Below are 22274 nucleotides of genomic sequence, written 5' to 3'. Positions count from 1 at the left end.
CTAAACTAAGCATCTCGTTTTCATACATGACATCCTTATCCAAGGAAACCTTTCCATGATGACAGAGTACTTTAAAACTCCTCATCAACAGTAACAAGCATTTTGAAACTACTTTTACTCATCTTGGGGATTCAGAGGGAAATCATATGGCATAACAGAGCTCAGCTGTGATGGACAGTTCACTAATCTTCATGATTGCAACTACAAGAACACAGATAAGATGAGAGAGATATCTTTATTAGTCACATGTACATTGAAACACACAGTGAAATTCATCTTTTGCGTAGAGTGTTCTGGAGCCCGCAAGTGTCACCACGCTTCTAGTGCCAACATAGCATGCCCACAACTTCCTAACCTGTACGTCTTTGGAATGTGGGAGGACACTGGAGCATCCAGACGAGAACATACAAACTCCTTACACACAGTAGCCGGAATTGAACCTGGGTCGTTGGTGCTGTAATCGCATTATGCTAACTGCTACACTACCGTGCCTGCCCAGGACTGAAGCAAGAGGTTGGAAACTGTATGTGGGACAAGTCAAGTCGAGTTTATTGTCATATGCATAAGTACATTGAGGTACCGGTACAATGAAACACTTGCTTGCAGCAGCATCGCAGGCATGTAGATTCAGACAACACACAGACCTAAATTATACATAAATTATACAAGACAGTGAAGAAAAAGACTGTGCAAAATAAGACACACTAGTGTGAAAAAAACACAATCAGGTAGCGCAATAGGTGTCTGTAGTGTTCCAGTGCTGAGGTAGGGTTAGGGTTCTGCAGGTTGATTCAAGAACCTGATGGTTGTAGGAAAGTAGCCATTCCTGAACCTGGTGGTGTGGGACTTCAGGCTTTTGTACCACCCACCCAACAGTAGCAACAAGAAGAGGGCATGACCCAGATGGTGGGGATCCTTGATAATAGGTGCCACCCTCTTGAGGCAGCCCCTCCCGTAGATGGTGTCAATGGTAGGGAGGTCTTGCCCGTGATGGACTGGGCTGTGTCCACCACTCTCTGCAGCCTCTTGCATTCCTGTGCTTTGGAATTGCTGTACCAGGCCATGATGCAAACGGCCAGGATACTTTAAATAGTGCATCTGTAGAAGTGTGGTAGAGTACTTGGTGACATGCCGAATCTCTTTAAGTTTCTAAGAAAGTAGAGGCACGGGCGTGCTTTTTACATCATTGCACCTCTGTGTTGGGCCCAGAACAGGTCATTCAAGATGTTAACGCCCAGGCTCTGAGCCTATTTTTAAATTGGAGATTGTATGGGAGCACAATCGATATGAACTAATAAAGCTCACCATTGTTTTACCAGTTTTAATGACCTCAGTACCTCCAAACAAATATATTACCTTTGAATTATCTCCACTAATATAAGATCATAAAACTTAAACCAAGGTGTTGTCTACTTGCTCAGGCATTTGTGAAAGATCCCTTGGCACTGTAAGGAGAATTGAGTTTGTTTGTTTATGATGGATAATATTTATTTCCCAATCAGTGTAACTAAAATAGAATTTTCAGTCAGGGTGACATTGCTGTTTTGGCAGATTGCTGAGTACACTGTAGCTCCCATGTTTCTAGACAACAACCACTTCACTTATAGAGTCATAGGGCGATACAGCATGGGTTCAGGCTCTTCGGCCCAATGAGTCCATGCCAACCACAGTGCCCACTCAGCTAGTCCCAATTTCCTGCATTCAGCCCGTATCCCTCCAAGCCCCGCCCCTCCATGTACCTATCCCAGTGCTTCTTAAATGATACTATTGTACCTGTCTCAACCACTTCCTCTGGCAGCTCATTCCATATACTTACCCCCTCTGTGTGAAGAAGTTACCCCTGAGGTCCCTTTTATATCTTTCCCCTCTCACCCTAAACCTATGGCCCCTAGTTTTGGACTCACCTACCCTTGGAAAAAGGCTGTTACCATCCACCTTATAATTTTCATAATTTTATGAAAATTCCTCTCATAATCTTAAACATTTCTATCAGGTCACCCCTCATTCTCCTGCATTCCAAGAAATAAAGACCTAGCCTGGCCAACGTCTCCATATAACTCAGGCCTTCTAGTCCTGGCAACATCCTTGTAAATCTTTTCTGTGCTCTTTCCAGTTTAACCACATCTCTCCTATAACAGGGTGACAAAAACTGCACACAGCACTCCAAGTGCGGCCTCACCGACGATTTATGCAGCTGCAACATAATGTCCCAACTCCTATACTCAGTGCCCTGACTGATGAAGGCCAGCATGCTAAATGCCTTTTTCATGTCTACCTGTGACACTGCTTTCAATGAATTATGCACTTGTACTAGGCCCCTCTGTTCCACTACACTTCCTAGTGCCCTCCCGTTCATAGTATATGCTGGGTTCACTTTCTAAAATGTATCATCTCACATTTATCTGTATTGAAATCCATTTGCCACTCCTAGGCCCACTTCCCTAACTGATCAAGATCCCCCTATAATCCACGACAACCTTCTTCACCATCAACAACACCTAATTTTGTATCATTCGCAAACTTACTAATCCAGCCTTGTGCATTTGCATTCAAATCATTTATATAAGTAACAAACAACAAGGGTCCCAACACCAACCCCTGTGGCACACCACGAGTCACTGGCCTCCATTCTGAGAAACAACCCTCAACCACCACCCTCTGCTTCCTACTTCCAAGCCAATTTTGAATCCATCTAACTAGCTCTCTCTGGATTCCATGGGACCTACTCTTCCAGACAAGCCTATATGTGGGACCTTGTCAAAGGCCTTGCTAAAGTTCAAATAGAAAACATCCACTGCCTCACCCTGCTGCCATTTACTGTATACCTTCCTCTTACATCTGACCTCTCAAAGTACAACACCTCACTCTCGTCCAGATTAAATTCCATCTGCCATTTCTCTGCCCATATTTCCAACATCTATATCCTGCTGTATCCTTTGACAACTTCCCTCACTATCTACAACTCTACTATTTTATTTTTGCAGAGTTTGCATGTTCTCTCCGTGACCATGTGGGTTTCCTACCACATCCCAAGGGTGTGCTACCAGGTTAACTGGCAACAGTAGATTGCCTGTTGGAGGAAGGGGGAGAAGTATTTGACATAAAGAGGGAAGTTAATGGGAATATAAGAGTGAACACATTAAGATAAGATACTTATTTATTAGTCACATGTTCATCGAAACATACAGTGAAATGCGCCTTTTTGCATTACTGAGAACGTGCTGGGAGCAGCCCACAAGTGTCGCCACTCTTCCAGCGCTAACATAGTATGCCCACAGCTCCTAACCTGTACATCTTTGGAATATGGGAGGAAATTGGAGCACCCGGAGGAAACCCACTCAGACACGGGGAAAACATACAAGCTCCTTACAGACAGCAGCGGGAATTGAACCCAGGTCACTGGTACTGTAATAGCGTTACGTTAACCGTTACACTGCCATGCCGGCGTTACAAGGCTACAAGATGAGGGAGAGCAAAAAGCAAACTGCTGGAGGAACTCAATGGGTCAGGCAGCATCTGTGGAGGGAAATGGACAGTCGACATTTCAGGTCAAGACCCTTCTTCTAGACTGTTTTTTGGTATCTGTTATCACTTGTGTCTCCAAGATGAGGGGGAACTAGATTGATAGGATTGCTCTCTTGAAGCTGGTATGGGGTCATTGGGAAACATTACTTCCAAACTGCCTCAGTAAAGAATTGTCGAGCAGGATGACTCTCATCTTATTTACATGTTTCAGGGATCCTAAATAAGCTTCATCCATAACTGAGTCTATCCAGCCAGAAAGTACCACTCTACCTTTATAGCCTTCTAATTCAGCTGTTGATCTTTTTGCCCATCTGTGCTCACCATTCATTTATGTGACCAGTCTATCGGAGCAGAGAAGCCCTTCACTCCCAACATGATTGAGTTCCTATGGGTGGCATTGCTGATCAATTGGAAGTCACTACATGCAACAGCACCACCAGCAGGAACGATGCAATCTTTGCAGCAGTGGATTGAATATACTTAAAGTGACTTTGCATTTATATCATATCTTTCACAACCTCAGAAAAATCCAGACTGTTTTACTTTTCAAATGTAGTTACTGCTGGAGAACAGGGAATTGTGACATTCAGTTTGTATGCAGCAAGTTGCTCAAATGGCAGGATGGAACATCATTGGTTGTCCTGTTTCTCCTGGTGTTACATAGAGATACCGCATAGAAACAGGCATTTTGGCTCTGCACCGACCTCAATCACCCATTTACACCAATCCTACATCAATCCCATTTTTACTCCTCACACATTCCCATCAACTCCCCCCCCCCCCCCAATTCTACCACTCACCTACACACTAGAGGCAATTTACAGTGACCACCTAACCCATCAACCCGCACAAATGTGGGAGGAAACTGGAGCACATGGAAAAAAACCCACATGGCACAGAGAGCAGCCAAGGTCAGCATTAAACCCGGGTCTCTAGTGCTGTGTGGTAGTGGCTCTACTCGCTGTGCCACTGTACAGCAAGGGGTGGAGAAGAGGATGTGGATATTATTCAGGGCACAAGGAGAACTCTCCTAATCAACTCTCCATGATGTTTTTTCTCTGAACTGAGAAGGCAGAGAAATACTCCATTTACAAAATAATCAATACAACTTCATCTAATAATAGTGCTTTCTTACTGAATACTTCACTGAAATGTGAACCTCGATTATGAGCTCAAGTCACTGGCATGACTTCTGGCTCAGATATGGGATTACTGCTACTAAGCCCACACTGACACACTTAAAGGTTTTTTTTCACTTCCTGGATCATTCATCTGTTCCTGAACAGGGACTGGCAAGGGATAATTTCAGTTCCTCAAGGATTCTGAGAACAAGAGGAAGCACACAACAATGAACTTAAAAGGAACCTAGTAGAAGCCACCTGTAGAATCTGATACCTGGGTAAGTTATTCATGTTACAACAGCGTTCTGAATTTCAGTGGGGTCAGACTGAAAAAATATCTTGGTAACTGATAGCCCTCTTAACACCACTGTTCCGCAAATGAAAGTTGAAGCTTTCTTAAGGTCTCTAAAGTTAAACTTCTCCTAATTCATTAACAAAATACAGATTACCGATAAGACTTCTTTGTGCTGTTTGAAGAGGAAGTGTATATTTTTGAAATAGACTTGCTATTGTAGCTTTAAATTGAAAATGTGGAAATCAACATAAGTTCTTTAAATTTTAGGATACTGACATGTTTCTGTTCCTTATCTGCTGCTTGTAGCAAATCTAAATGCTATTGGCAGTCTCAGACAAAGGGGAAAGATCCAAAGCAATAATTAAATGCCACATACTCAAACCTATGTTTCTCCATTTGCTAATTTGAAAGAAAAGTACAGAGACAGAGGTACTATAGGGGGAAATTACCTTGTGCTCATCTTCATTTGAATGGTAAAAATGGGAACTGTAGATTGATAGTAAAAGGATGGCAGGTTCAGGAAATAAAGATGGTTAACCGTCATTAAAGGAGGGCCTCCTTTTGAAAGTGGATTTGCTGCATTTTTGGACAAGGTAGAGGAATCTTTGTCAAGCATTGTATCACACTATCATTGAACAGGGTGTGTTTGAAACTACTGCTCAATATAAAGTGTTAATCGTGAAGATCGAGCAGCACTAAGACTGATAAGATCTCAAACTATTGCATAAAAATATATATTTACAGGCTAATTTAACGGTCAGCAGTTTCAATTGTTCATTTCTGTAATCTGAAGCAAAGAAACAACTCATGAGACAATGAGTTCGAAGTGGAATGCAGGGAAACGACTCATGCTAATGATGATATACGCACATTTACGTAATGCTTTCGAAAACATTCTCCATTCTCTGTCCCAACCCAAACCAAAAAAAAACATCCAGACCCCACCCTATTTTAGTGCAGGTGGTAACATGAATAAAACTGAAAGTCAGCCAATAGATTCCCAGACAGCAAAGAAAATTGTAGTATGCTGCAGTTACTACTTATTTAACTTGGTGTCTGTGCGAGGCTGTGGAACTGGAAACCTGTAGCTTCTAAATTTTCTGGTAAGTTTCCCTCAACAGCCTTACTTTTACGTCCTTCAAGCTTCCTTCATTTGCTTGGGGCAAATAAAAAGGAATAGTTCTGCTTTTTGAGTCCAGATGCTTGTTTAGCTGATGTTCTAAATTCTTCTAAACGCTTCAATAGCTGGCATCGCCACACTAAAGTAGTAATTTGAGAACAGAAGGTTAATGTTTACTGAACCCAAAGTGTCCAATCGGTATTTTAAAAATATCTGCACACTCATGTCTAAAACCCGACTGTTCAGTGAGTTACAGTGTCATACCAAGAGAGTGTTGGAGGTGCTAGAATTCAGAAAAGATCTTGAATTGAAGCTCTGCCTGCTCTCTCTGACAAACAATTGTTTTGAAAAAGAATTATACATTTATAAATGTCTGCCTGTTAAACAGATTCTCCCGTTGAAATGATTCCAAAAATAATTTATCAATGAAATGTGAGGTGATTCATTTTACAAACAATTCCCTTTAGCTATCTTGTTCCTTTCATATCTGTACCTCGTTAGAGCCAGCTCTGGAAGCTGATGAAGGAATAAACTGATAGATAAAGGATGTGGTACGTACGCTGATCATCATTCTGTTGAATAATGGCTCCATTTTGTAAATATACCGTTTAAACAAACTTCTCAAGTATTGAGTACTTCTTGAGTATTCTGTTTTAGCGATTTAAAGTCACAACATTAAGTCAGTAAAACTACAATTCATTTACTGACATTACTTTAAAGCAGGCTGATGGGGAATGTGTTCTAGTGAACCAGGAATAAGCTCAAAGACTAATATTTCAGTCCCTGATTTAACCCTTTAGTCAAACCAGAGAAATTGTCGGTGTTTGACATCTTGGTAGAACATTTCTCTCAATATCCACGTCGTATTGTTAATGTTTAAAACGCTATTATTGAAGGTTTTTTGATAGTGTTTGAATAAATCTCCTAATTGTTTTGACCTCCCTTCCCTCAACTTGCAACCTCTCTGCATTCATTGAGAGGGGCTTAATTTAACATTTTTAAAGATAGTTAACGTCACCATTTATCCTGTATTGAAGAAATGGCATTGTCCCTTTGCACCTCCTTTACTCCCTTGCTACCACACTGGCATGTCAGCTGAGATATTTGTGCCTAAACTGTTGGAGTGGGACTTGAACCCACGAGCTTTTCACACAGAAGCAAGAGTACCACCAACAGAGCCACAGCTGACAGGCAACAACAATGTTAAACTCTACATACAAAGAAAATAACTGACTTTTTTCCATAACAAACATCTGTACACTCTACTGTGATTGTACTTGATATTTTACAGTGGCTGGGGTGAAGATGAGAGCTGGTGAGATGACAAAAAGGTTACACCTGACCTGGTGTATAACCAAAATTTCACAGTGGCAAAAAAAAGACAAAATTAATGGGAAGACAGTAGTATAATTTGGACCAGAGTGAATTAACCTTAAAGTGGAATGGAATATAGCTTCAGTGTAATTGAGAAAGACCGTGAGTGAAAACATAACCCAGGTCCTGTCAACATTTTGCTAAACTTCAGTCTACTTCAGCATGTCGACAATGTAAACCTCTTTATACTATTGTTGCTGGGTAGGGGTAGACTCGAAGGCACACCTCAAACAGCTTAGGAAAAGGTGTGGGTGCATTTCAATTTCAATTCACCTGTTCTGCTCAAATAAATCACAAAAAGTTTCATTTCCCTTTTTGTTAATTTTAGCTAGCAACACAGGAACAGGCTATTCAATTTCTGGAGCCCATTCGATTTTCCAATTAGATTGTGGTTCAGCTGTATCTTTCTCATCCTCATGGTTCTGTATTTCTCATTGTTTTTGCCAAGCAAAACTCCATCAAATTCAGTTTTGAAATTTTCAATTGACATAACCTCCAAAAGATTTTGGAGAGAGAGTGAGAGTTTCAGAGATTCGTAACCTGTAAGGTACAACTCTCTTTCTTTCCAATGGCATCACATAGTAACTTTCAAATCTGTGAGCCACTTTAAGACTTTATCACACAATGTGCAGATTCAATCTCACCAGTCTAGGCATTTGGGATAAATCCATCTTCCTTTCAGACACCACAGTTATGATGAAGCCAGCAAAAGTTGTTCATCTTATGATGTGCTCCTTCAACATGACCACAGCCAGTTCTCAGATTGTTCAGGCTTGCCCGTGATTATCTGTCGTGGTCATCTCCAATAGGACATTTCAATCAGTGTTGTAATGAAAAGCTGCGCGAATAAGTCATGTTAACTCATTCTGTTGTTGCCTATACGTGTAGATTTCCAGATATGTCCAGGAGTGTATGTACTTCGTATTTAAACAAGTTGCAATGTTAAATCTCATGGGCATCCTATGTTCAGGTCAACAGTTATCAGTTGATAGTTGAAGCGACTTTCATCACATCTAGTTGTTGTGGCAAGGAAAACCATTAAACACTGTCACATATGTCACTTGGTTTAAAGACTGAGGGTAGAATGTGTGCAGATGTATGTGTGTAAGCTGTCTCAGTGTGCTGCCAAGTATGATTCAAATTTTGGAGTGTGAGAACTTCTGGGGCTTCTGCAATGGGAGTTGTGCTTGTTCTGAGCACTTCACCAACTTGATCATCAGCAAAATTACAAATAACTAGATCTCTTCACATCTAAACCCTGTTTTCAGTTTCCTTCAATAACTATTAGTAATCACTCAGTAGATTCATCAAGACTGGGGTGTAGATTTTGATTTCATTGGTTTGGGTTGGACTCAAACACGAATTTCAGAGGTGAAGGAACTTACAGAGAGAAAACTGAATATAATTTGTCCAAAAAAAGTCTGCTCATTTCTGCCATCTGTAACATATTCCCTGCTGTAACTTTCCATTGACATCAGCACAAGTTAAAATTGTGTAAGAAATAAAATGAGGAACAATCTGAATCAGTTTTTTTTAACCAGAGTCAAAAGTCGAGTTCATTGTCATATGCACAAGTACATGTATTCACTGGTGCAATGAAAAACTTGCGGTAGTATCACAGGCACATAGCATTAGAGACACAACATTCACAAGAAAAACATAAATGAAACATAAATTATACAAAATTATACAAGAAAGAACACAATTAGAACAGAAAAAGAAACAAGTCCATTGTAGTGCAAAGAAGTCAAAGTGGTCATAGTGTTGCTATACTAAGGTAGTGATTAGGGTTGTGCAGGTTGGTTCAAGAACCGAATGGTTGAAGGGAGGTAGCTGTTCTTGAACCTGGTGGTGTGGAAATTCAGGCTTCTGTACCTCCTGCCCGATGGTAGCTACAAGAAGATGACGTGGTCCAAATGGTGGGGATCTTTGATGATAGATGTTACCTTCTTGAGGCAGCACCTCATGTAGATACTTTTGATGGTGGGGAGGGATATGCCCATGATATATTGGGCTGAATCCACTGCTCTCTGGAGCTTCTTACATGCTTGCACATTCGAATTGCTGTACTAAACCATGATGCAACCATTCAGGATATTTTCAACAGTACATCTGTAGAAGTTTGTTAGAGTGTTCAGTGACATGCTGAACCTCCTAAGAAGCGAAATACATCGGTATGCCTTCCTTGTGTTTGCGCCTATGTGCTGTGCCTGGGACAGTTCATCCAATATGTTAATGCCCAGGAATTTAAAACTGCTGAACCATCTCCACCCTCAATCCACCAGTGTAGACTGACACATGTTCGCCCTCCTTCCCCTTCCTGAAGTCAACAGTCAGCTCTATAGTTGTATTGTTGTTGTGGCACCACTCAATCAGGAGTCCTATCTCACTCCGATGATTCATTCCCCACCTGTGATTCGTCCAACGCCAGTGGTGATATCAGCAAATTTGTGCATTAGATGTGCTTAGCCAGACAGTCATGTGTATATCGAGAGTAGAGCATGGTCTAAGCACATAGCCTTGAGGTGCACCTCTGCTGGTGGTTAGCGGGAGGAGATGTTGTTAGCAATCCTCACTGATTGAGATCTGCTGATGAGAAAGTTGAGGCTCCAGTTACAGAGGGAGATACAGAGGCCCAGAATCTCATAGAAGCTCAATTATGATTGTTCTCTCTCTGTTTTTAAGATGTCACTGCAACACCCAATCTGATGATTAGATTTATTTGTTCATAGATCCTGCTTAGCTGTTAATCAAATAAAAAAATGAAAAGCAGCAGTAAAGTCTTCTATTTTTTATATTTTAGATCAACAAGTTGATACTTTCCAAGTGCCATGGACTGGGGCACGTTACAAGGTGTGATCAGTGGAGTGAATAAATACTCGACTGGATTTGGGCGGATCTGGCTGTCTGTGGTCTTCATCTTCAGAGTTCTGGTCTATGTAGTAGCAGCAGAGAGTGTATGGGGCGATGAACAGAGCGACTTTGTCTGTAATACCTTGCAGCCTGGCTGTTCAAATACTTGCTATGACCACTACTTCCCCATGTCCCACATTAGACTATGGGCCCTGCAACTGATTTGTGTCACCACACCTTCATTGCTGGTCGTCCTGCATGTGGCCTATCGGAAAGAAAGGGAGAGGAAACACAAGATGAAACATGGAGAAAATTGCACCCGACTATACAAAAACACAGGGAAAAAGCACGGTGGACTCTGGTGGACTTATTTGATAAGTCTGATATTTAAAACAGGTTTTGAAATTGGTTCTTTGTATATACTTCACAGCATTTATGATCGTTTTTATTTGCCTCGTCTAGTCAAGTGTTCTATGTTCCCTTGCCCAAATATAGTTGATTGCTTTATTGCCAAACCAACTGAGAAAAGGATCTTCACATACTTCATGGTTGGGGGGTCAGGTTTTTGTATTATCCTCAACATTTCTGAAATAATTTATCTAGTTTTCAAACGATGCTTTCAATGTTGTAAAAAAAAAGGTCCATGAAAGAAGAGGTGAGCATGTCAAAGAGAAAAGGAAACATGATTTTCAGAAACAGTATTGAGAAGCAAAGCCAAGAAGAATATAACCTCAATGGTTGCAATGTCTTAAATTAAAATAAAAGGCATTATCTATTTCATATGTTGAAAAACTGTAACATGATCAGATCAAACATGACATTATTGAAAACTAGGCAGGCTTGAGATCTGTATGACCTGCTCCTGCTCCTGTTACTAATGTTCGTGAAGAATATTTGCACTAATCTGCTCTCATATTTCTATACCATTTCAAATGCTTCTGTTGTATTGACCAAATACAACTTGTATCTATAAAACCGTGCCTTCACAGGTGTTTGAGCTTACTCCAGCATCAAAAGCCAAATTCAGATGTTTATAAAGCTGTGAGTGACATGATGCCATGGAAGCAGCAGGAATATTGGTATGACTTGGTGTCACTGGTGTCATTCGACCTCCAGAGGCACGAGTGGAGGTGACACGATCATTGAATAAGTGGGAACATAGGCAGATCCAATTCGGCAGTAGACAAACACTCAAGGATAGAGGGAAACACATTCACCAATTGACCGACAAGAACATAGTGTAGGTAGTTTTCTTTTATACCTATCCCCTGAGTTTAGCCGTAACATGTCCGACTGGGTAAAATCAGTTGGAGCTCAGAAAGTAGCACAAGGCAGAACTCACTTAATAGTATATTAAAGCTGAGCAAATGCTACAAAGTAAAATAATTACAAGCTCAACAAATAATGTAAAACATTATATGAAATAAGTGAAGATAGTAAAACTCCTGAAAAAAGTGTTGTACACTATTATGATCTCTCTATTCTGTCTCTTACACAGCTTTAACCCTAAACTGTCTGCATTTATATACCTCACTCTGACTCTGTAAGGTTTGCTGGGGAATGGCAGATATTCCCTTCCAAGCTGTTCGTTCACATTAAACATTGCTCATTCCATATGATTTAGCATTTAACTCACCCTGACAAATGTAGTACTGTTCTGTCTGCAGCCTCCAGCAAGTTGCCCAAGCTTGTCATGAAGCCTCTTTATTTTATATTGTATCAATTTGATTGATGTATCCTTTCATTTTGCTTGCACCATTTTCATCCTGTTGGATGTTAGAAGACCAGTAGATGAATGTTTGATGTCCTACCATTAGCGCAAAGATGCTTTGATGGGAAAAAGGATTGAGATTTTTTTCTGATCTCTACCACTTTCAAAAGCTTCTTGGGGACAGGAGCAGACATGCAGAGCCAATTTGTTATTTATGGGATGATTTGTAACTTTTGGTGACATTACCACAAAGTAGGAGGTCCCAGAGAAATGTTTGTACATGAATAAACAACTACTTCAAGATTTCCTTCCAGCTTACAGCCTGTTTGGAAAGGTCAGCGCTGACACTCTGGGACCCGTATAACATGCTTGGATGGAGTTTTCAGTCAATTTCCATTCCCCATTGAGTTAATTATTTCTTTCTATAAGTGTCTGACTACCATGGAAAGACCATGCATCATCACTATGTAAGCAGAATGATCACCACAGCAGACATCTGAGCTTTTAGAATAAATGAAATTAAGATCCTTGAACTATTGCAAGGAAATAGAAAAGTACTGCGAGCGATATCGATGAAAATAAATGTGGTTTTTATTAAATAATGGACAGAACCACACAGTATACCAGAAAAGTCTTTCATTCTATGTCTGCTGCTGGATTCTTTTATTAATAAGAGATACACTGCCATAACCAAATAACACTAGGAAAGCAAATGCTGTTAATAGCCTTGTGTATCAAGCTGGGCAAGAAAGAAAAATATTGGCATGAAACTAAGTGCTGTGTTCATATTTTTAAGTCACTACAGTTGTTAACTATCCAGGAAAGTTGATACAAATGGATGAGAAAGCAGGGAAGGATGATTGTGGCTAGGTGAGGTGATGAATGAGGAAGTGGACATTACTAACTGCTCCAGTCATCTCTGGGCTTGTTAAGCAGGAGGTTAATGCCCACACCAGAGACAGTGCAGAAAGAGAGGCACATATCATCAGATCAGGATCTTTTTTGTTAATTGGGAGTGATACAAAATAAACAGTTGATTTGCTTCACAAGTTTAGCAGTTAAATTAACCCCAAAGTCAATCTTTATTGCACTCTCTTTTCCCAAGTTCCATAATTCTTAGGACAGAGTATGATGGTGTGATGCAATGGTATAATTTGGCCAGTCTATTGTAATGAGCTGAGTTGCTGCCTTTAATAACAGACATTTAACTATTTGTGTGATAAGCTTTTACTCTGAACTGTCCTACTGCTGCAAAGGCACTGGAAATTAAATAATGTCATTGCATTTTATACAAAGCCACTTCCCTTTCTTTTGTGCTTAGTTGAGAACTTGTACCATTGCAATGCTGTCTCTGCAGTTTGTGCCATTATTTCATGACAGGAAATTCCAGAGAAGCTTGGTGGGTGTGATTGCACAATATTAGTATCATCCCTTGCTGCATTCTCCGGCTCGTAGTTCGTCACGCAAAGTTTGCATTCAGAAGCACAGCCACGTAGCAAAGTTTACTTGCCACTGATGACTTGTATGGATTATAACATGTACATTCTGCACTATGAGCATAAAATGTCAATATCTATTAATCAAAGAGAAAGAAAAAGTAAAACAAAATATTTAATTTTACAACATGGTCTGTGGAGAATCAAATATAAGGTGAAACTGCTTGGAACTGAAAGAGGTAGAACTGTCGACCATCATTCCTATCTTCCATTTGAAGTGTTTATGTCTGTATCCAAGTGTGTCCTTCAAAAGCAACAAACAATTTGCTGGAAGAACTCAGCGGGACGAGCAGCATCTGTGGGAGGAAAGGAATTGTTGACATTTTGGGTCAAAACCTTGCATCCGCAGTCTCTTGTGTCTCCAGTTTCCTTTCAAAGTTTGTATCAAAGGAATCCAGAGATTGTTGCAGTGTCTGAATTTGAGATACTGAAGACAAAGACTCTTAAAGTACTTATATTGTATTTTTCTATCTTGTTATATTTTGCATTATTGTTACATTTGTATATATGTTAGGAAAATGTCTAAATAAATGCATTAATTTGAAATATGTGAACGTTAGTGTTACCTTTATACTAATTATCTAGAATGCTGTGACAAATGAAACTTGCCTCAGCAATGTGGCCTTTAGGATACTACAACCCCTTTTTTTTCGCTCCTGTTGTTAATCAGTGTTCTGCCCCTACTTTACCTCTTTCAAGTACCATACTTTGTTAGCATAGTCCTGATATATGTAATATAGTTGTTCTGTCCCAAGCTAACTGTACTGCCAAGTACAACACTACAGTCCCACAATCTAAATTGGTGCTTTGGCTTACACAGCACCAATTGTGTGTTTTAAACATAATTCTGTTTCAGCACATTCTTTGCAGCTTGCATTATTTTTGACTTAACCAACCATGACATGATAAATAATACTTAGTTTCATTGGCAAAAATGGACAAAGAATTTTTTTAGCGGTCCTTTCAAATATTTCCACCCCATAGATGGTAATAGATAGTATTGCCTCTCCTTTGTTTTCTGCTGTCTGTATCCAAAATCTCTATCACTTTTAACTCCCAACTTTGATTTGTCTTTAAAATATCCATGTTTCAAATTGTTTCAAATTCAGCTTTTTCTTTATTAATGTATTGATAGTTTAAGCAATTATCTTTTGTCTAAGCCACAGTAACCATTAATTAAGTAAATGTTCAATTGATGTCTCAGATTCAGCCTTTAGTATGTTGCTTCACTCACAAACAATTTCACATTCACTGCAGTATACCAACATCATTTTATTGTGCTATGAAGTGCAAGTCAACCTTTGGCTTTCAGGTGATCTACAAAAGAACAGAAGGGGTCTGGAGATCTAGGATTGTCTCCCCAGGTTTCACACAGGATACCAATGTATTTCTCTTAAAATGGTCACAGACAAAGAAAGAAACTTCAAGAAGGGGCTGTACTGGACCTGGTCGTTGGGAATGTAGCTGGGCAAGTGGTTGAAGTGTCAGTGGGAGAGCATTTTGGAGGAAGTGACCACAATTTTGTAAGTTTCAAGCTAGTTATGGGAAAAGGAAGATGGTCCAGAAATAATGTCCTGAATTGAGCAGGTTGAGACTTTTTTCATTGCAGCGTAGAAGAATGAGGGGTGAACTTCTGGAGGTATATAACATCATGAGGGGCATAGATAGGATCAATATGGGTAGCCTTTTTCCCAGGGTTGGGGAATTAAGAACTAGAGGGCATAGGTTTAAGGTGAGGGGGAGAGATTTAATAGAAACCTGAGGAACAACATTTTCACCCAGAGGATGGCCAGTATATGGAATGAGCTCCCAGAGGAGTTGCTTAAGACAGGTACATTAACAACATTTAAAAGGTACTTAGACGGATACATGGATAGGAATGTTTTAGCGGGACATGGGCCAAACCAGCAAATGGGACTAGCTTAGATGGGAATCGTGGTTGGCCTGGACCAGTTGGGTTGAAGGGCCTGTTTCTGTGTTGTACGACCCTATGACTAGTTGGGGAAAGGCCAATTTCAATATCATAAAATAGGGCCTAGCAAAGGTAGACTGGGTGGTTAAATTGTGGAATTCCTTGCCAGGTACAGCAGTGGAGGCCAGACCATTGGGGGTGTTCAAGGAAGAGATAGATAGATATCTAAATAGTTGGGGTATCAAGGGATATGGGGATAAGGCTGGAAATTGGGATTAGAATAGTTTTTTTTTTCTTCCTCCCCCCCATTTCTCATTTCTCATTTTTTCCCTTTTCCTTGGAGTAGACTCGATGGGCCGAATGGCCTGCTTCTGCTCCCTTGTCTTGTGATCTTGTGACTTGCAGGTTACTCTACATCCAGTGTGGAATTCAGTCAAAAGTCCTGTAAGGGTAAGAGAAGATCTAAGGGGAGATAGGAAAGGTTATGTCTGTTTTCCCTGGAGCAGAGCAGGTTAAGAGGAGGCATGACTGAGGTATATAAAATTATGAGGGGTATAGATAGGGAAAACTGCAGGAAACCTTTCCCTTTATCAGAGGTGAATAAAACTAGAGGACATAGAATTAGGGTAAGGAGTAAAAGGTTTAGAGCAGATCAAGAAGGGGACTTTTTTCACCCAGAGAGCGATAAGTATCTGGAATGTAGAGTTGGAGGGTTTGGCGGAAGCAGAGTCACTGACAGCATTTAAGGAGTGTCAAGATAAGCTCTTGAATTGCCTAGGCATAGAAAATATTGTAAAAAGGATCAGTGTATGTCAGTGCTTGATTGCCATTGTGAAAATGTTGGGTCAAAGGGCCTGTTTTTGTGCGGTATAAATCTATGACTCTATGCCTCTTGTAATTAGTTATACTTAACTACACCTTTCAAGGCTTTAACTTCAAAAATAAACCAATATTAGTTCAGGTATTTAGGTCAATTAATCCCATTCAAAATCACTTTTGGAAAATTTCCCAATTACGGGGTTGTGATCTGTAATGTACAACTGAACTCACCATTCTATCTGATTCAGGATCTGTGGAACATCTTTACTGTCCAATACAGCACTTCCATGAAAACATTAAAACAGTTGGTTCCTCGTGCAGTCTTCTCTTATTATTTAAGTCCCCAGAACAGACAAAAAAAGTCCTAATTTGCTGAGCCTTTGTTCATTTTTCCCATTCCTAAAATAATCAACTTCTCATTGGACTGAGAAAGTTTTGTCAAAGTTCAGCTCTGTTTCTCCAATCAAAACTTCATTCCAGGATGTGCAACAAAACCCCATAAGGCATTTCTTTTAACTACAACCAATGTTCGATTATTCCCTCCGACAAGAAAAATTCTCTTTGTATATGTGGCACTAGAAAATAGCAAAAAGCCCTGAATGTATTAGGCACAAGTCCCTGACAGACAAAGTGTCTCATCGTTGCATGTTTGCAGACAAGTACTTAAATTTGTAAAGCTGCTGGAAGTTGCTAGATATCTTGCAGTAATTCTTGCAGCTCAAAAAAGTCATCATTACCTGGTTAAAAAGAAAAGAGCAGAATCTATTGTGGTTCATTTTAAGAGTTCAGGGTATTAATTTATCGCTGTTAAGTTTATGCAACTTGAGCAAAAGAGCTGTCAGTGGATTAAGCTCTCTGTGTGTTTATTCATTCTGGCAGCATTCCAAGTTGTTGTTCAGAAGCAGAATGTAATTACAATAAAACTATTCTATTACAATGCCTTCCGATTTAACATCTACATTAAGGATTCAAGTCAAATAGAACATCAGAAACCACACCTAATATCTTTGTTCACCTAAGGGAAGAAAACATCCTCATTATGGAAAACAATATTTAAGATTATTCCCCAATTGTTCCCAAACTACTTCCCAAAATACCAATGCAACTTGTTTACTAATTGCCAATGTTTAATATATAGAGATCCCACATCCAGAATTAGAGATTCTCACATAACCCACATCAACAAGAATTACAATAGGTTAATTCCTCGGATGAGAGGGTCATCGTATCACAAGCAGCCGAACAGATTAGATCTCTAATTATTTGGATTTGAGAAGAATGAAGGGTGACCTTATTGAAACATATAAGATCCTGAGGGGGCATGCCAGGGTAGATGTCAAGAGGCTTCTATGAGTGAGAGAATCTTGAACAATGGGGACATGGTTACAAGATTAGGGGGTGGTCATTTTAAACCCAAGTGCATAGGAACTCTTATCTTGCAGAGGGTGGTGAATCTCTGGAATTCTCTACCCAAAATGTGGTGGAGACTAGATCACAGAGGGTATTTAAAGAGGAAGTAGATAAATATTTGAAAGATTGGGGAATTGAGGGCTATGGGGAACTGGCACAGAAGAGTTGATAAGGCCTGGTCATTATGATCAGCCATGATCATAATGAACGGCAGAGCAGTCTTGGGAGACAGAGTGGCTTACTCTTGCTCCCATCGTTTTGTGCCCAAGGCCATTCTGGAATTTGGGTCATATTTCATCCTAAATTCATTCACATCAATATTAATTAACAGATAAGTCATGAAGGACATAGAAAGAAAGGTGGGCACAGAAAGGCAGGGAATGCATGGTTGTGAACAAACTCAGCAAATTATAAGTTGTTGCTATTGTTTCTTCAGTTGCCTTAGAGATACTTCAAAATCAACGGAAACAAATCTAAATTACAACTCAAAAGAAAGTAATTGTCAAGTTAACAAACCTTAACATCCATGTACAAGTAAAATTAAAACAGCAAACAAGAATACAAAGGGTTAACAACTTCCCGCTCTCAGCATCTGCGGTCTCTTTTATCTAAACGTTTAACCGGTTCTATTGCTTTAAGCCCACAAAATCCTATTGGACTCACCTAGTCATTTAGTTACTATGTGGAACAATGCAAATTGACAATAATGTATGAATTCCCAGCTCCTACACTTATTCCCCTAAGTTTTCAAATAAACTTATTATCTTTAATGTTTTCAATTTGTTAACAATCCTTAATCCAACTGGCTTTAGGTCTTTGGCCCTCGATTGCTGCACACATCACCCAACTTCTGCTCCTGATCTCAAATCTTCACCACTCTGTGTGTCCCTGTTCCTATTCACATCCCATGTTTAAACCTTCTCTCATGGACTGTTCTTCATGAGATTCCCGACACCATGGAATCTGATAATGGTTTTAGAGTGCTTTATTAAGCCTCTACGTAATTTATATCCACTTAAGAAAACAAATTGCTGGTGTAGCGGCCAGTTACACACTACGAAATGAAGACACAGAGTCGCTGGTTTGAAATCAGAAGTCGAATGAACGACAGGGGCACGGTGCACCTTTAATATCCAAAAACTTTGTGTGCTACAGTTCCCGCGCTGACGTCACGCGTGGGTCACCTGACCTTCCCGCACATGGGCTTTCCTAGCCCGACGATAGGGAAGAAGGAGGGCCCCGCGCCATCTTGGATCGGGGCCTCCGACAACGTTCGCGATGTCGGGAGCTTGTTCGATGCCGGTGCGGTGAGTTGCTACACCGGATTATATTTCAAGCTTGTTGAAGTCATCCTTCAGCAACAGACTGTGTGCAGGCAATGTGCTGAAGTAAAGAGGAGGAGCTGACAACTTATAAAGTCTTGTCAATTTTCACTTTTCCCAACGTAACTAAATGACAAGGTAAATCCAAATAGGACTAAGTGAGGTTAGAGAGACAGAACAAGTTAAGCACAGAATAAAACCACACGTGTTATGTGGTGCAAATGATTTTGAGACTTGAAGTAAATTATGTGCAAACCTGACAGTAATTTGCAACAATCACACATATGCAAATAAAATTGGAAATCTGGGAACAGCTGCCAGTCCTGTAGAGCTCCTCTGCAAAGTTCATGGTAATAATGTCAGAGCATCAAAAGAAGACAGCAGTCTGTGCTAGAGGGAGAACGGCAAGGAGACGAGAAGCCTGAGGATGACGAAGCAGAGCCTGATGAGTAGCGGGAGCAGATTTGATCAGGAGGAAACAGAAGGCTATAGAGGGGATGTCCCTGCTCAGCATCCACAGGCTCATCACCCAGTCAAACAGAAGAGGAAAGACAGAAAGAAAGAGAGAGAGAGAGAAAGAGTGTGCGAGAGAGACAGAGAGAGAAAGAAAGAGAGAGAAAGAGAGAGAGTGTGAGAGAGAGAAAGAGAAAAATAAAGAGAGAGAGAGAGAGAGAGAGAGAGAGAGAGGCTTCTCCAAAGGAGCCTGCAAAATAACATTCCTACTCCAAGTCAAGTGACTCTCTCCACACTCCAATTGTTACCATTGTTACGGACTCGGTGAATGTCCCTTTAAGATAGAGTTAGTTGTGTGTGTGTGTGTGTGTGTGTGTGTGTGTGTGTGTGTGTGTGTGTGTGTGTGTGTGTGGGGCATACTTACGTCAACCAAAGATAAAGGAAGTAATGACGTTGTTGAAGAGGTCAGTCGAAGTCAGTCAGAGGAGAGAGAGAGAGAAAAGAGAGAGAGAGAGACACCAGCCTGCTAGTTCTCCCTACCGATGAGTGAGAAACAATAACTGTGTCTGTTACTACAATCCACGTATGGAAATTGGAAGTAATCCAGTGGAGTTCACTTTGTCGTTAACCTGTAGAGGGAAACAGGTATTTGTGTGGACGGCCACGATTCAGATGCTTTTCAGGGTGAGGAAGTCACTACCGTAAACACTGAAGTGTCATTTGGGTTCCATCGTGGAACATTTGGATTTCGTAATTACTCTCTCTATGTTCTCTACATCTACGTCTTATCTTCAGACAACGGCGGTTGTTGAAGAAGCCTTTGCCCATGTTTCACCTTACGGCTTGCTGAACTGAACTTTGAAAACTATTCCTGGACTTGGAGTTTGGGAATTTGCCACACACACATGAAGAGTTTAGTTTTTGGGGTTAATGTTCAAGGTTTAACATTTTTACTTCTAACATGCTAACATTTTTACTTTTATTTTTCTTATTATCATTAGTTATTAATAAAATAGTCTTTAACACTTATACATCTCAGTGTGTTTCTTTCGTTGCTGGTTCGTGACACCATCAACAGAATACCCCAATAATCAGGCAGCGGTACCCAAGTAACCCATAAAATCCCCTCAGGTCCATCTGCACTGCTTACAACACTTCACTGAATGAATCCTTGCTCAAAGGCCTGATGCAATATCTCTGCAATTCCTGACGAAAGAGTGCAGCAAGGAACACTTCCTAAAGTTTCTAAATTGGGAGTCAATTGCGCCTGATAAGACCAAATCCATCCTTCAGTGCCCAGCTGGGAAACTCTCACCTACCCACCAGTACCTGGCAAGGTCTCAGATGCAATTTAACAAATGATGAAAAGTAAAACATCAGGGGCCTGATGCCATTCCAGCTGAAATACAAAGTGAAGGGATGGGAGGAGAAACACAGACAAAAAATCCTCCATTTACTACAACAAACAAAAGGCTGGAGGACATCAGCAGATCAGGCAGCATCTGTGAAGGGAGATGGACAGAGACCCTTCATCTGTACTGAAAGATAGAGGGGAGATAGCCAGGATAAAGAGGTGAACGGAAGGGGTGGAGCAAGAGTGGGCAAGGGATGTGGATCCAGGTGGGGGTGGTGGGATGTTGATAGGCAGATAGAGGAGGGAAGAGTGAAGATAGCGAGAAGGAAAGAAGCATTGTCGACCCAGGTTGTAAGGGACTCTCTGAGGGAGAGACATTTGTCTGGTGAAGACAGAGTCATAGAGGTGTGCAGCACAGAAACGCGCCTTTTGGCCCAACTTGTCCATGCTGACCATGATGCCTTTCTACACTAATCCCATTTGTCCATGTTAAGCCCATAGCTCTCTGCTCCTTTCCTATCGACATACCTGTCCAACTGCCTTTTAAACCCCATAGTTGTTTCTGCCTCTGCCACTCACTCTGGCAGCTTGTTCAATATAACTACCACCTTCTGTGAGAAAAACTTGCCCTGAAGATCTTTAAATTTCTCCCCTCTCACCTTAAATCTATGCCTTCTGGTTTTAGACTCCCACCCCCTAGGAAAAAGACTTTGACTATCTACCCTACCTATACCCCTCACCATTTTAAGTTCACCCCTTAGCCTTCAATGTTCCAGTGAAAATAGAACATAGAACAGAACATAAAACAGTACAGCACAGAACAGGCCCTTTGGCCCACAATGTTGTGCCAACATAGCTATTCCCTCCTACCTACAGAATGCCCATATCCCTCTATTTTCCTCTCATTCATGTGCCCATCCAAGCCCCTCTTAAAAGCCCCCAGTGAATTTGCTTCCACCACCCTATCAGGCAATCAGGCATCAGAATAAACCCAGGCTATCCAGTCTCTCCTTATAAGTAAAGCCCTCCATTCTGTACAACATCCTGGTGAATTTATTCTACACTCCTTCTAATGTTACCACATCCTTCCTGCAGCGTGGCAACCAGAATTGTACACAATACTCCAAGTGCAGCCTGACCAATGTTTTGTCCTGCTGCAATGTGACATCCCCACTCTTGTACTCAATGTCTCAGCCTGTGAAGGCAAGCATGCTTTCTTCACAACCCTATCCATCTGGGTCACCACTTTTAGGGAGCTAAGGAACTTGCACCCTAAGGTCCCTCTGTACACCTCCCTTCACAGATGCTGCCTGATCTGCTGATCTCCTCCAGCATTTTGTTTGTTGTAGCAAATGGAAGTTTTTTGTCTGTTGAGATCCTTGCCATTTACTCTGTAAGTCCTGTTAGTATTTGATATCCCAAATGCATTACCTCACACCTTGTCTGGAGTAAAATCCAATGCCAAAGAAGCCATGTTTGAGGAAAGTCTTTTCACTTTGGTCACAGATA

The 22274-nt window shown here is 40.7% G+C and overlaps 1 protein-coding gene across 2 annotated transcripts; it reads left to right on the top strand.

Annotated features, from left to right (window-relative positions):
• Nucleotides 1-4799: 4799 nt before the first annotated feature.
• Nucleotides 4800-14041, top strand: LOC127581809 (gap junction beta-3 protein-like). Of its 2 annotated transcripts, none has more exons than XM_052036549.1 (2): nt 4800-4924; nt 10239-14041. In XM_052036549.1, the coding sequence occupies exon 2, from the start codon at nt 10267-10269 to the stop codon at nt 10933-10935; it is 669 nt and encodes a 222-aa protein (XP_051892509.1). In that variant the 5' UTR covers nt 4800-4924; nt 10239-10266; the 3' UTR covers nt 10936-14041. The 2 variants fall into 2 exon arrangements, with proteins under 2 accessions (XP_051892509.1, XP_051892508.1); XM_052036548.1 differs by lacking the exon at nt 4800-4924 and adding an exon at nt 5905-6044.
• The last annotated feature ends 8233 nt before the right edge of the window (nt 14042-22274 follow it).

Source organism: Pristis pectinata, chromosome 22, assembly GCF_009764475.1.
Source record: "Pristis pectinata isolate sPriPec2 chromosome 22, sPriPec2.1.pri, whole genome shotgun sequence".
In the NCBI taxonomy this organism is placed as follows: Eukaryota; Metazoa; Chordata; class Chondrichthyes; order Rhinopristiformes; family Pristidae; genus Pristis; species Pristis pectinata.
Note: the sequence above shows the minus strand (reverse complement) of the source record. Positions and strands in the feature narration are given on the sequence as shown.

Excerpts from the sequence above, each read along its gene's own strand:
- LOC127581809 (XM_052036549.1), top strand. The coding sequence starts at position 10,267 with ATGGACTGGGGCACGTTACAAGGTGTGATCAGTGGAGTGAATAAATAC.